Source organism: Pteropus vampyrus, unplaced genomic scaffold, assembly GCF_000151845.1.
Source record: "Pteropus vampyrus isolate Shadow unplaced genomic scaffold, Pvam_2.0 Scaffold328, whole genome shotgun sequence".
Lineage (NCBI taxonomy): Eukaryota > Metazoa > Chordata > Mammalia > Chiroptera > Pteropodidae > Pteropus > Pteropus vampyrus.
In genome coordinates, this window is record NW_011889109.1 from 387,151 (window position 1) to 401,892 (window position 14,742).

Here is a 14,742-nt window from a genome sequence, read left to right on the forward strand (position 1 = left end):
AGATTTTTATGTGACGTAATTTCTCAACTCCTTTGGGTAAATACCAAGGAGCACAATCACTGGATCATATGGTAAGAGTATATTTAGTTTTTATAAGAAGCCTCCAAACTGTATTCCAAGGTGGCTGTACCATTTTGCATTCCCACTAGCAATAATTGAGAGTTCCTGTTGCTATTTGCCAGCATATAGTGTTGTTGGTGTTCTGGATTTTGACCATTCAAATAGGTATGTGGTGGAGGGATATTTTATTAAGACATTAAAACATTAAAACATTTTTAATTATAACTAGAGAGTGTGATACTGTCAAAAGAATAAACAGATCACTGAACCAAAATAGAGCTACAAATAATTCCAAGCATGTATCATTTATGATGAGTAGCACTTAAATGAGTAGGCAAAATATATTCTATAGTCACTTGTTCTAAGGCTCACTTTTTTTTTCTCATTTCAACATATCTGAAGTCAAGTTATATCTTACATAGGTTCTTTCTTAAGTGGCATGTAAAATAATGGTGTATTTTAAGTTCTTTCTTAAGTGGCATGTAAAGTAATGGTGTATTTTATATTATTCACATGTGACTTTGGTACATCTTAGAGTAGCTCCCTCTGGAGGAAAAATTAAGTAGTATTTATAACTCATTTCTTTCACAAAAATAAAATTATAATTGATACTCATCATAGTCTTTCATAAGTAATCTTATACCAAAACAAAATAATAATTGGCTAACTATGTGTAACAAATGTAAGCATTAAAAAGAGTTTATACAAATATGTATAAGTAAGAAAGATCTTACTCAAAAGCTAGAAAAGTTGACATTTTGACTCTTTTTCATGGCAAAAACACATAAGCAAAGTTAAAAATTTTTTTTTACAAAATAAAAGCAAGGGAGCAAGAATGAGGATGCTTCTGTGTGAGTGAGTATGGGTGTCTGATGGGGGAAGTTGATTGACTTTCTTGGACTTGGGAAGTGAAAAGACTTAAGGAAGCCTTTAGTTGTGATCAGAGGGTACCATTTGGGTGAATCTGGCTTGGGGTCTTAAGGACTGCAAAGGAGGGATCTGCTTAGGGCAAATCATAGCAGCTATGTTTTGGGTTCAGAGCAACAACATCACTGAGATGGAGCAAGGTCTCGCCTGAATCACTTGGCTGAGGCAAGAACTTGGGTTGCTTGGGTGAAGGTAGGGAAATCTGAGTCTGTGTTCCTTTGAATCCACTAGCCAGGGTCTATCTTGCTGCAGCTAAAGTCTAGGGTTTCTGGGATTGAGGAAGGAGTAAGATTTATTCTATACTTCTACTAACTAGAGTTACATCATAATACCGAGAGAAGTGGAGGTAGTTTTACCTTGTCAGTCTGAGAGCTGTAATGCTCATGTGGTTTCTAGAGCATTCCTTTGGTTTCCCAGGCCTGTCTTCTCAGAACACTATCCTTTTTCAGGAGAACAGCCCTGAGGAGGACTAATAATCTGCAATGCTGAAAGTCATGGCCCAGGTGAGTTGATTTTTTTCCTTACCTTCCTGACATTGTTCTTTTTAAGAATTAAAAAAAAAATTTTTTTAAGGGACATGTGAACATTTGCTTTCCTTTCTGGCTTTCTGGCTATCATTGCCCCCTTCAGGATCCTTTTCCCATTTCTTTTTCTAGCCAGATAGTCCTATATCATTCCTAAGTTCCCCTCTTCTTTTGACCCAGGATTAATATTTTCATTCAGTAAATAATTGAGTATCCCTTTTTTCAGACCTCTGCCAGGGACTATGAGGGAGAGGAAATGCATTCTCTGAAAAGGAAACAAGAGTAGATTTGTAGAATGAACTCGTCCTCTCTGGACAGTGATTTGTTTCAGATGAAGATACAAGTTGATTAGCTGGGAACAAACATGGAAAAGCCAAGAGTATCGCTATAGATCACTATTCTCCAGTAAGATAAGGTGAGAGATGGTAGATTATTGCAAGATCTCCTAGCTTATGAGGCTTGGAGGATTGTGGGTTTGATAGCTGATACAGACAGATCTCCGCAAATCTGTGTAGGGTATTCAGGAGAGGAGTCCATTATGAGGTTGAACAGGAAGTGTGGGTCATGAGGAATTTTGACATGAATCACCAGTTTTCTTTATTTCAGAAATAAAGATGGAGATGATGAATGATTACAGTGAGTTCAGCCGTTTCATACTGTCAGAGCTCAGAAGAACCTTCTAAATCTTGTCCAGTAATTCTATATTGTAGAAAATTCTGGCATCAGGAAATCAATTATTAAAGAATTTGTAATAATAGGAAGTTATTCTTATAACAATAAGTCAAAAGAGTGAACTAAAAGTTATGAGAAACTTAGATCACATGCTGTTTCAGAAATATTACTCTTAAAATGTATTTGTCAAAATTTTACATGTTAAAAATTCAAGGAGTATTAAGAGTAGGGCCCTGATCCACCACGTCATCCTACTCCCATAAAGGCAGACACCCTCATCTCTTTTAGCAACTTACAGTGGAATTCATCTATATTTTAAGTTAATATTCCTATATTGATATTTCTTGATTAATCAATTTTTTAAAATTTAATTTTTATTTTTATTATGGTGACATTGGTTAACGAAATACAGTAAGTTTCAGGCATACAATTCAACAGTAGGGCAATTATATACATTGCATTGTGTGTTCACCCATAGTTAGATTTCTTTCTGTCACCATATATATGGCCTCTTTTACCCCATCTTCCTCCTCCCTTCCTCCTCTCCACCTACCCTCTGACAACCACTAGTCTGTTGTTCATGTCCATGAGTCTCTGCTTGTTTGTCCTGTTTGTTTGTTGCTTTTAGATTTCTATCCCACATATAAATGATACCATGTAGTTTTCAACTTTTTCTGTCTGGCTTATTTCGTTTAGCATGATTATCTCAAGGTCCATCCATGTTGTCACAAATAGCAGTATTTCACCTCTTCTTAAGGCTGAGTAATATTCCATTGTATATGTGTATGATTGTTGGAAGCCAGCCGACCAAGTCAAACCGGGTACCTGAATGGGGGAGCGGGGACTGAGAAAAAAGAGAAGACAGACAGGGTGCAGGAGGGAGAACAGAACTCACAACTGTCTCTCCGAGTTTATTTCTTATGCTTCTTTTTATACATAATCAGTTCCTTTGTGTATCCCAAGATAACATAATAAAAGTAACATCCTGAAGATCGAGGTACAATCGACACTTCCTTTGACACTCCCTTCGACACTCCCTTCGACACTCCCTTTGTCTATACTTAATCTTCTTCTTCCTGGAATTCCACAGAACCAGCCTTTTCCTTTTTATGCAAGCAGGCCTCCCGAGATAATCCATGCACTCTTTTGAATTTGGGGAGCTTTAGCTCCCTACATATGATTAATCAATTTTTAAATGTTATTTCTTTGTAAGATATGTGTGAATTTAGGTTCGCTATTTCACACTCTCTGCTTGAGCTATAACACAATTTTGTTTAAATTACATGATTAGGACCTTCACAATATTATATTGCAATTATTCTCTACCTTCCCACTTTTAAAAACTTCATTATAATAAATTCCAGGCACAGAGAAGTAGTCTTATTAACTACAATATACTCACCATTCAGCTTCAATAATTATCAACTCAGATTCATCTTATTTCATTTATATACCTACCTGTTTCTTCTGTGCACTCCCCAGCCCTCATTCCCACACAGTTATTTTGAAACAAATACAAATTACTATGTATCGCTAAAAGATAAGGATTATGCCATATTACATCTAAAAAAGTTAAAAATAATTTGTTAATATCAATATCTAGTATTTGGATTTCCATAATTCTCTAGTTTTTAAATAATTTATTTGAATTAGAATCCGAATAAGGACTATGCACAGCAGTTGATTGATATGTTTCTCAGATCTCTTATTCGTAGGTACCCCATCCATCTCTTTTCTTCCTGTGCAGTTTGTTGTTAGAAAGAAAAAGAAAATCAGATTCATTTGTTCACTGTTTGGATTTATTGATTGCATCTCTGTGATATCATTTAAGTGTTTCCTGAAAATTGGTGGTTAGGTCTAGAAGCTTGATCTGATTCAGCTGGGGGGGTGTGTGTGTGTGTGTCGAATATTTCATAAATGGCGATGTGCGATATCATTAGGATGCACATTATATCTGGTTCTCTTTGTAAGCAGTTGAATTTCTGCTCCCTATTCCCTCGCCACCATTGACAATTATCTAGATTCATTAATTCATTAAAGTTGCAAAATGATATTTTAATTCTATCATTCCTCTTTAGGTGGAATACTATCTGTAATGTAAAAATTCTCAACTATTTGATCATACCGAAGACTGTTTGTATAGGAAAGAATGTTTGATTCTTTCTCTTTTTATACCAGTTTTTTAAATAATGAGTTGGTTTCTTAAAATTCTACAAAAGTGGCCAGTAGTTTTTTATACAGTATTGTTGATGGCCTTATGGATTTAAACATTTTTGATCTGATCAATCCATTACATTTGATCCTCTAAATTATACCATTTTTGGCCAATGGGAGGCTCTTTAGCTTGGTTCTTAGTCCTTTTACCCTGATTCCAGTTCTCTGATAGTGCTCTTGTTTTCTGTTATAACAGAATGTTAAAAATTCATCTTTTGAATTTCTTATCAATCTTGAAATCATCTCTTTTCCCAAAGAATCTTAGTTTCTTTTATTTGAATATGGTACTTAGAGACTACACTCTAGAATGCTTATTCCTACTGTCTAGACCTTTATAATTGACCAAGTCGGGAATTTGTTTTTAATATAAAGTAAACTGATTATTTTTTATCTATTTCTGAGATTCATAGATTCTGGTTCTCATTGATACCAGTGTAATTGCTTGTTTACTTTACCCCACAATAAAAGCATAATAGTCTCTGAAATATTTCTTTTATTATACAAGTGTATGTATGTTTATTGTTTCAGGAATCAGTGATGTTCAGGGATGTGGCTGTAGACTTCTCCCAGGAGGAGTGGGAATGCCTGGACCCAGCTCAGAGGGATTTATACAGAGAGGTGATGTTGGAGAACTACAGCAATCTGGTGTCAATGGGTAAGGTCATCTGTACCAGTAATTTAGAGTTCTCTGGAATGTCTGTTTCTTCCACGGTGAATTTCTCAGCTGCTTTTTGAGTTACCAGCTGAATTTCTGCTTCTTATTCTCAAATCAAAGATTGGAGCTGAAATGAAAAGGAAGCGTGGGAAATGGGCAGCTCTAATTGGCTATAGCTGAAGCTTCTCCTTTCTTTGGCTGTTCCTGTAGTGGCATCTCTTCCTTGATCATCAAGGATCTGGGTCTTATTTCTAGATCTGATTTATTCACAGCATAATCATATTTCATATCTTTTCTTGTGAGCAGGACTTTACATTCCTAAGCCTCAAGTTATCTCTTTATTGGAACAAGGGAAAGAGCCCTGGATGGTTGGCAGAGAGCTGACAAGAGGCCTGTGTTCAGGTGAGTGACAAAGCAGGCCATTGCAGGTAATAATTCAGCTGATCAGTGAAGAAACAATATCATTGAGGTCTTGCCTTGGAAACTCCCATCAAAACCCTAAGCATGTGGGAAAGTCCTGTTAGCATGAGTTTACAAATTACTTGTTACATTCCTTCCCTCACTACTCTTTCTATTACCCTTCTCCAATATATCGTTAAATTTCAAGTAGAAAGTAACCTTCACTTCCCCTTTAAAGAAAACTTGTACCCATATTTAACTCAGTTCCCTGCTAGTTTTTCTTCCTCTTACACCCATCTAAATGTTTTCTACTACCACTACCAAAACAGTATACATGTGAGTGTATGCATGCGTGCATGTGTGTATCTGCACTGCTCCTTCTCTCCAAGTAATGGCCTTTGTTATAGCCACTGGCTAGTGACTTTTTTATTAATTGGTTGTACGTTTTTCCTTTATCCAACATTCTTGATTTCCTAATTTCCTAATGTGCAAGGGAGTCTGCCAGTTGCTGTAGTTTGCTAATGATAGCAGCTATTAAGAACTTGGAGTCAAAAAATGGTACTAAAATATAGCCATAAATAACATCTATAAAGTAGAATCTAGTAAAAGAACCAGCCAGGGAGCTTAGCAGAAAGGGCTAAATATGCAGAAGTGGAATTAATCCATACTGAAATTCCATACTGAAATAGTAGATGGAGCCTTGAAAGTAATTGTAGTCACCGTCTATAAAGACAATGTTGGGAAAAACAGAAAAGTCTGTGCCCACATTATGGGAGGAGGTGGCAGAGAAGAGATTTGAGATAGAGGAAGAGAACCAGAAGAGTACTTATTGAGCATAAGTATGTACTAAGCATTGATCCAAGTGCTGGGATGATAGTATTAAAACATTCAGAGCTCTGCTCTTCTGAAGCTTATATTCTAGAAGGTGATAGAGAAGGAATAAACATGTATAATGTCAGATGCTGATAAGTGCTATGAGGGAGACAAGAGAGGCCTCTCTGATGAGGTGATATTTTAATCAAGACCTGAAGGAAGTGAGGGAACAAGTAATGTTAATATTTGTTAAAAGAGATTCAGGCAAAAGGAACAGGAAGAACAAAGTCCTTGAGTTAGGAGCTTTTTGGCTCGTACCATTGTGGCTGGAGCAGAATGAGCAAAGAGCAAATTATGTGAAAGGAGATCAGCAAAGTAGTGCATATATGTTTGTGTTAGGTACAGATGAGTGAGAGGGTGTACCTGCAGATAGTTCTGGATTTTGTGAGCCTAGGTATGGGATTTGAATTCTATTCTGAATAATGTAGGTGTAAAGCCATTTTATTCAGAATGAGATGATTTGAGCAGAGGAGTGACATCATGTTTTTAAAGGATCACTCTAACTCAGAGGTTGCTAATTTTGGATTCCTTTAGTTAGAATTTAGAGGCTCTATGAACTTGGATGAGAAGAAAAAAATGCATCTTTATATTTAGTAACCTCTGATTAAAATTTAGTTTTTCTTCCAATTGTGATGTATAAAACAAACCATAGTATTATTAGTTCTGTGACTTTGATATAAATGGAAATCAAAATATTGAAATGCCATTTTTGCTTATCACTATTTCATAATTACTGTAGTACTAGGCTTACTGTTAGGTCTTACTATTTAACACGTTAATAAATGAGAAAACTTCAGGCAGAGGGAAGAACCCCTGCAAAGGCACTTCTAGGAGGGAAAATCTTGGTAAGTTTGAAGAATTGAAAGAAAGCCAGTGTTGTTGCACCCCATGAGCAAGGGAGAGTGGAATGAGTTGAGATTGCAGAGACAGGTAGGAACCACATTATTCAGCCTTTCCTGGTGATTATGAGAAGTATGCAGTTTGATTAGTGGGAGGCCAGGTCAGGTGTCATTGTTCCCAGAGTAGATTAAAGAGTGTAAAACTTGGTGGGGAGACTGAGATAGGAGGCTACTTCAGTGGTCTAAGAGATGATTCTTGTTTGGAAGAGGACATTGACAGTGAAGATAGAAGAGGACAGTTTTAAAAGTTAGGAGCTTAACTAGATGAAAATTGCTGAAAGACCACATAAAGGTAGGAGAAAAAAGATTATGCTGGAATGAATTCCTTGTTTCTGGCTGGAGATGTTCTAATAGGCTTCATTTTGATGTCTTCAAATCATTTAGTTTGCTTAAAATCTCTAACTTTGGTAAGAAATTCTTTCATAATAATACCTATCAAAAACTGAACGCTTTATTCAAAGATAATTACGTACATTTTTCCTCACCTTTCCAATAATTATGAATTAAGGTTTATCTCCCTTTTACAGATAAAGAAATGGGGATTTAGAAAAGTTAAGTAATTGCCTAGGAACATAGTAGTAACTATCAGAGTTGGGACTCAGCTCATCAGTCTCCTTCTGGTTCCTGTTATCTTTCTATTGCAGTATTTTGCACTGTCTTATTTTCTTTCTGTCTTCCTTAAACTCTAGCTGCCACCCCTCTCAGTCATTGCACTAGTACATGAGCAAGTCTCTCCTTCTAAGATCAGCATCACAGAATTCTAAGGTGAATAATATTTTCACTAAATCCCCAGCACATAACATATTCTGAGTCTTCCCTATCTGCCACTCACATCAAATTAGTTAAATACCTTAGACTTATCTCAGGCTATTCCCACATGTGGCTTACCCTCTGTAATCTCTTTCAAATTTCATCCAATATATCCTTTATTATGGAACCTATTCTGTTTCCACCCCAACTGGGTGTGCTGCGGTTTAATTCTGATATGAATTACCCAGAATTATTAGTATAGATCCTGCAGGTTAACAGCAAAGTCCTGTAAGACTGCTATCACTTCAGATGCCAGCTGCAAGTCTCAGGGGTTCCTCAGACCCCCCATACTTCTAAGCAACTGGCTATAAAGTTGGGGATTTCTATGATCCTTGCAGGTTCAGTAATTTGCTGGAAGGACTCACAGAACTCAGGAAAGCTCTATATTTACAATTGCAGTTTTACTATAAAGAGTACATATTAGTTAGGACAAGGTCTGGTAGGCTTCCAGATATAGAGGTTCCATACCCTCTCCCTGTACTTTTTGAGCATAAGCATATACTAAGCATTGATCCAAGTGCTGGGATGATAGTATTAAAACGTTCAAATATGTCACCCTCTTGGCATCAGTGTGATCACCAACCGGAAAGCTCCACTGAGCTTTGGTGTCTAGTTTTTATTGTGGTTTAATTACACTGTCATGATTGATTAAGTCATTGGCCACTCAATCTCTGGTGCCTCTCCCTTCCTCAGAGATCAAGTAGCTGAAAGTTCTTAATCCTTTAATCATATGCTTGGTCTTTCTGGTAACCAGTTCCCCTCTCAAAGCTATCTAGAGACCCACCATGGGTAAACTTATTAGCATAATGAAAACACTCCTATCACTTGGGAAATTCTAAGAGTTTTTGAAGCTCTGTGCTAGAACCAGGTAAAAAGACCAAATTTATTTTTTATTATATCACAGACCAAGAATCTTCCCCTATATGGAATTATTCCTCCTATGTGGGTTTAAATGGGGTCATAAAATTATTCACTTTTTGTAATACAGTATGATCATACACTCTCTTACATAAACATTCATGCATGCTTATATAGATGTAAAGCATCTATATAAACGGAAAGCAAGTTTCTGAAGCTGGTGGCCAACTTTGCTGCCTTTGCTGTTAACCTGAGGTGCCCCGAAGGCAGAGTCCAGCGGCCTCGGCCAGCCCCTCTCGGCAGATGCTTCATGACGGGACAGACTGAAATGTCTTGTGGATGCGGTCTCTCCCTGATGTTTCTGCAGTTGCCGGGCGCGGCAGAGGTCGCGGCCTGGTCTTTGCCTATGTGAGTGAGTGTGTGTGTCTCCCCAGAATCTACCTTTGCCCACTGCTCCTGCTCCTCCCCCACCCTTCACCACTTTTTTCACTGTTCAACCATTGTATATTTACCAGTCTTTCCAGATGATTCTGAACCTCATCAATATTTGAGAATGATTGTGGTTTCCTATTTCTGTAGTCTCTTCCTTCCACTTCTTGTGTTATACAGTCATGCACTGTTTAACAACAAGGATAAATTGTTCTGAATAATGCGTCGTTAGGTGAGTTCATCATTGTGCAAATATCATTGTGTGTACTTACACAAACTCAGATGTCATAGCCTACTACTGTAATTGTATGTGCTATACTTTATACAACTGGCAGCTCAGTGGATTCGTTTACACCAGCATCACCACAAACATGTGAGTAATGCATTACAATACAACTTTAGGACAGCTAGGACGTCACAAGACAAAAATAATTTTTCAGTTCCATTATAATCTTGTGGGACCACCATTGCATATGTAGTCTGTAATCAACTGAAGCATCACCGTGGAGCATGTGGCAGTATCTCATTAATTTCTATGCATTTTTTGTCCATTTTTCAGATTAAACAGATACACTTGAGAACTGTATGTCATTTGCTACCATATATTTACTTAATTTTTCCATTTCTATTATAAAAGTTTAACTTTTTACAAGTGAAGGGGGAGAATATTTACCATTTTATTTTCTTTCAGATCTAGAGTCAATGTGTGAAACCAAGTTATTATCTCTAAAGAAGGAAGTTTATGAGATAGAATCATGCCAGAGGGAGGTAATGGGACTTACAATGTATGGCCTGGAGTACTCCAATTTCAGAGATGTTTTGGAATACAGAAGCCACTTTGAAAGACAACTGGGATATCAAAATGAGCATTTCAGCCAAGAAATATTCACTCATGGATACATGCCCACATTTATTCAACAGACATTCTTTACTCTACATCAAATAATTAGTAATGAAGATAAACCCTATGAATGTAAGAAATGTGGAAAAGTCTTTAGTCAGAATTCACAATTTATTCAACATCAAAGAATTCATATTGGTGAAAAATCTTATGAATGTAAGGAGTGTGGGAAATTCTTTAGTTGTGGCTCACATGTTACTCGGCATCTGAAAATTCATACTGGTGAAAAACCCTTTGAATGTAATGAATGTGGAAAGGCCTTCAGTTGTAGTTCATACCTTTCTCAACATCAGAGAATTCATACTGGTAAGAAACCCTATGAATGTAAAGAATGTGGGAAGGCTTTTAGTTATTGTTCAAATCTTATTGACCATCAGAGAATTCACACTGGTGAAAAACCTTATGAATGTAAAGTATGTGGGAAAGCCTTTACTAAGAGCTCACAACTTTTTCAACATGCAAGAATTCATACAGGTGAGAAACCCTATGAATGTAAGGAATGTGGCAAAGCTTTTACTCAGAGCTCAAAGCTTGTTCAGCATCACAGAATTCATACTGGTGAGAAACCCTATGAGTGCAAGGAATGTGGGAAAGCCTTTAGTAGTGGTTCAGCGCTTACTAATCATCAGAGAATTCACACTGGGGAGAAACCATATGATTGTAAGGAATGTGGGAAGGCTTTTACTCAAAGCTCACAACTTCGTCAACATCAGAGAATTCATGCTGGTGAGAAACCCTTTGAATGTCTTGAATGTGGGAAAGCCTTTACTCAGAACTCACAACTTTTTCAACATCAGAGAATTCATACAGATGAAAAGCCATATGAATGTAATGAATGTGGAAAGGCCTTTAATAAATGCTCAAACCTTACTCGACACCTGAGAATTCATACCGGTGAAAAGCCCTATAACTGTAAAGAATGTGGAAAGGCATTTAGTAGTGGCTCAGATCTCATTCGTCATCAGGGAGTTCATACTGATGAATAATAAAAGTTAAGGCTCTTGTAACCTTCCTAATACTTTAAACAAAAAAATCATGTTTGATAATTACTCTCTCTTTATTTTACATATATTTTTAATCTAAATGTATTTTCCTATTATGAATTCATATTCTAAATTGACATTCTCCCCACCCTGCCCCCCCAATATTGTATTAATGGCAGTCGTTCAGTAATTCTTTCTTTCTCCATTATTTTGTTCTACTTTTGAGGTGAAAACATATTTTTGTTTATATTTGCTTGTATTTCAGGGCTACTTTTCTTCTCTGATCTATATATTTGTGCTTAAGCCAATGTCACACTTTAAATTGTGTGACTTTGTATTTTTTTAATTCCTTGTAGAATTATAACTTTGTTTTTGAAGTCAGTGTTCTTTTTTTCACAAATATATATTTTCTTATTATAAAACAAAGTCAGAAACTGAAAAGCCAATATTAATTGTAATCATACCAACTATAGATGACTACTCTCAATTTGGTAGAATAAATCCTACCAGACTCTATCTTTAAAGAAAGTATAGTCATGGTATGCATATTGTACCTTCACTTGCTTTTACCATGCCAAAAATGATTGCCATCTCATTAAATATAGATTTTTGTTTTTTTAAAATGACATACTTAATAACTTTTTTAAATGATTTTATTATTCATGTTATGGCTACATCTAAATGTTTTGCAGTTATAAAATATGCCCTGATTAATACGACCCAAAATGTATCTTTGGATGCTTGTTTTTTCTTTTAAAACGTGTATTTTAATTGCTGAAATTATTCACCTTTTCTCCTTGTAAACTGTTTTGTTCCTTTTCAACAACCCTAACCCCAATTTCATACTAGAAAGGTAATTAACCATTGTTATCAAAGTGTTGTTTATCCGTCCAGATAGTTTTACTTTTTACTTATAGATGTTAGTGGCATTTTATTTCATATATATTAGTAAATATAATTATGCTCTATGTATTGGTTTGTTGTGACAATTCAATGAATGAATGAATTTAAAGTATTAGAACTATTCCTATCACATAATAAATACTTAGTAAAAATTGTTTACTATTATCATTGATATACCCATTTTTGTAGTTATTTTCATTATTATTGGTAGAAAAGATTCTAATCATGTTTACCTTTGTCTAAATCAAAGAATTCATAATGAGAAAAATGCATGTAATGAGTTTAGGAAAGCGTTTCCCATCACTCATTGTTCAGCATGGAATTTTAAAAGGAAGAGAAAAAGTATGTGTGGGTAGTCTTCATTCAGACTTCATCTTTTATGCTGCATGAAGATTAATACCAGTCTGAAACCCTGTGGATGTAACAATGGGTACTTGAAAGCAGCACAGCTGTCAAAAAGTAGTTCCCCTCCCCCGCAAAGCAAAAAAATTTACAGGCCAAATTATTTGACCAGAATGACAATAAGTAGCCATCAAATTTCTGAATATTAATTCAGCGTCCCCTCTTGATCGACATGGGTTAAAGAACTAAATCTTTAATATACACCTTGGTTAAATGTGAATAAAATAGAATCGAAAAACCTGAGAGTGGCAGGCAAAGTCCTCTTGGAAGTTTTATAACCCAATTTGTGTGCATATATTAAAATACTATAAAGGTCATTAATAAAATCAGTATAGAACACAAGCAGCTAAAACAAGTGAAAAATCTAAAACATGAGTAGAAAAAGGCATTATTAGTTATAAAATGCAGAAATAAGTGAAAGAAGTAAATCTAAAACAAATTTTGACCAAAAAAAGATAAACTTGAGATTAGGGTGGAGAAGTACGGATAACAGCACTGTGGATGAGATTAAAATGGCAACATATTTAAATTTAAAAAGACTATATCATTTTTGGTGATGAAAATGTTCTGGGGTTAGTAGTGTAGGTTGTATAACTTTGTGACTATAATAAAACTACTGAGGAGTATACTTTAAAAGGGTGACTATAATGGCACATGAATTTTATCTCAAAAAATAATTTTTTAAAAATAATATAACTGAAAATGTGGACAAAGTATGATTATAAAGAAATTGAATTGACATTTGCAAATCTTAATGGACTTCCCTCAAAAATGAATGTTTGGAGATTGGATTAAACATGGTGGAATGAGAGATGTCCCCAGATCACTCCCCTTGAAAAAACAATAAGCCAAACATCTAAAACTCAACAAAAAACACCCAAACTGCACACCAGCATGTCTGAGCGTGAGATCTGCGCATAAGAGCTACCACAGGTCAGAACCCCGGGTGTTGGGCGGTGGACTGGGAGAAACAAAGAAGGTGCCCTTTGCAGCCAGAGCTCTCTGTAGGAGGAAGGGGAGGGAAGAGGGCGCAGTGACGTCCCTGAACTGCCATGCCTGGCAGTGCTGTGAGCTACATGCAGCCAGCGGCAGTGCTCAGTCAATAGGGCAGAAGGCAGAGAAACTGGGACAGCAGAAAAGCGGAGACGGTTGCAAAACTTAGGCTGAACCACAGCCCCCTTCCCCAACGGATAGGCCCTTCCCCCATACCTCTGGAACTGAATGCTGTGGAACCCCAGGGGAATCTGAGCAAACACTATCGAAACTCGCTAACACTGACAGGAACTGAGACTGAGGGTAGCGAGCGTGATTAAACATCTGTAGGGAGCAAAAAGACATTAATAAGACTTTATATAAAGCAGGGATCCAAGAGGCTTACACAACACCTACTGGAAACCAAAAGAAATACACCTTTGCAACATGCTAGGAACCATTATATAATAAATCTTTCCGGAAAAAAAAAGCAGAACACACTTCCATTAATGCCCAGGAGGAGAAATAGTCAATAAAACACCATGAACAACCAAGGTGACAAGGCATCTCAGAAAGGAAGAGAAAAAACTCCAGAAAATAAGCTTACAGACATAGAAATATGCAACTTGAATGACAATTCAGGATGGTACTTGAAAACTCAATGAAATACAAAACAAATCATATCAACAATTTCAGGAATTGAAAAAACAACTAGATAAGCAGAATGAGTTCTTTAGCAAGGAGATCGAAACCCTCAAAAAGAACTGAACAGACCTTCTGGAGATAACACACTGCAAGAGTTGAAAAATGAAATAACAGGCTTGGTAAATAGAGTCAACCAAATGGAGGAAAGGGTCAGTGGTATCGAAGACAGAAATATAGAAATAAATCGGAAGAAGAGAAACCGAAGAATGAAAAATAATAGAAGAGAAAAGAAATACAAGAACTAGCTGAGTCTACAGCCATGCTACCCCGAATAAGCTCAATCCCATCTGATCTCGGAAGCGAAGCACAGTCGGGCATGGTTAGTACTTGGATGGGAGACCACCTAGGAAGACCAGGTGCTGTAGGCATAAAAAATGAAAAAATAAATGATTGTAAACTGACAAGGTTCTTGCAATCTGTGAGGTCAACCAAGGGTTGCCTCACTTAAAAAACAAAAACAAAAACAAAAACAAAACAAAACAAAAATGGCTGATACCATCAGGAGAGGAATCATAAGAATAATGGGAATTCTCAAAGGGGAGAAAAGGAAAAGGGA

At 36.4% G+C, this 14,742-nt stretch overlaps 1 protein-coding gene and 1 pseudogene across 1 annotated transcript in view; both read left to right on the top strand.

The window, feature by feature from the left end:
- The window catches only part of LOC105304087 (zinc finger protein 26), an 86,112-nt gene that overhangs the window by 13,206 nt on the left and 58,164 nt on the right, over window positions 1-14,742 (top strand). Inside the window, 4 exon segments of the mRNA XM_011378016.2 lie at window positions 1,437-1,490; window positions 4,926-5,052; window positions 5,359-5,454; window positions 10,012-11,205. Of these exon segments, the coding sequence (XP_011376318.2) occupies window positions 1,470-1,490; window positions 4,926-5,052; window positions 5,359-5,454; window positions 10,012-11,205 (1,438 nt within the window). The 5' untranslated portion in view covers window positions 1,437-1,469.
- On the top strand, window positions 14,436-14,554 carry LOC111730691 (annotated as a pseudogene).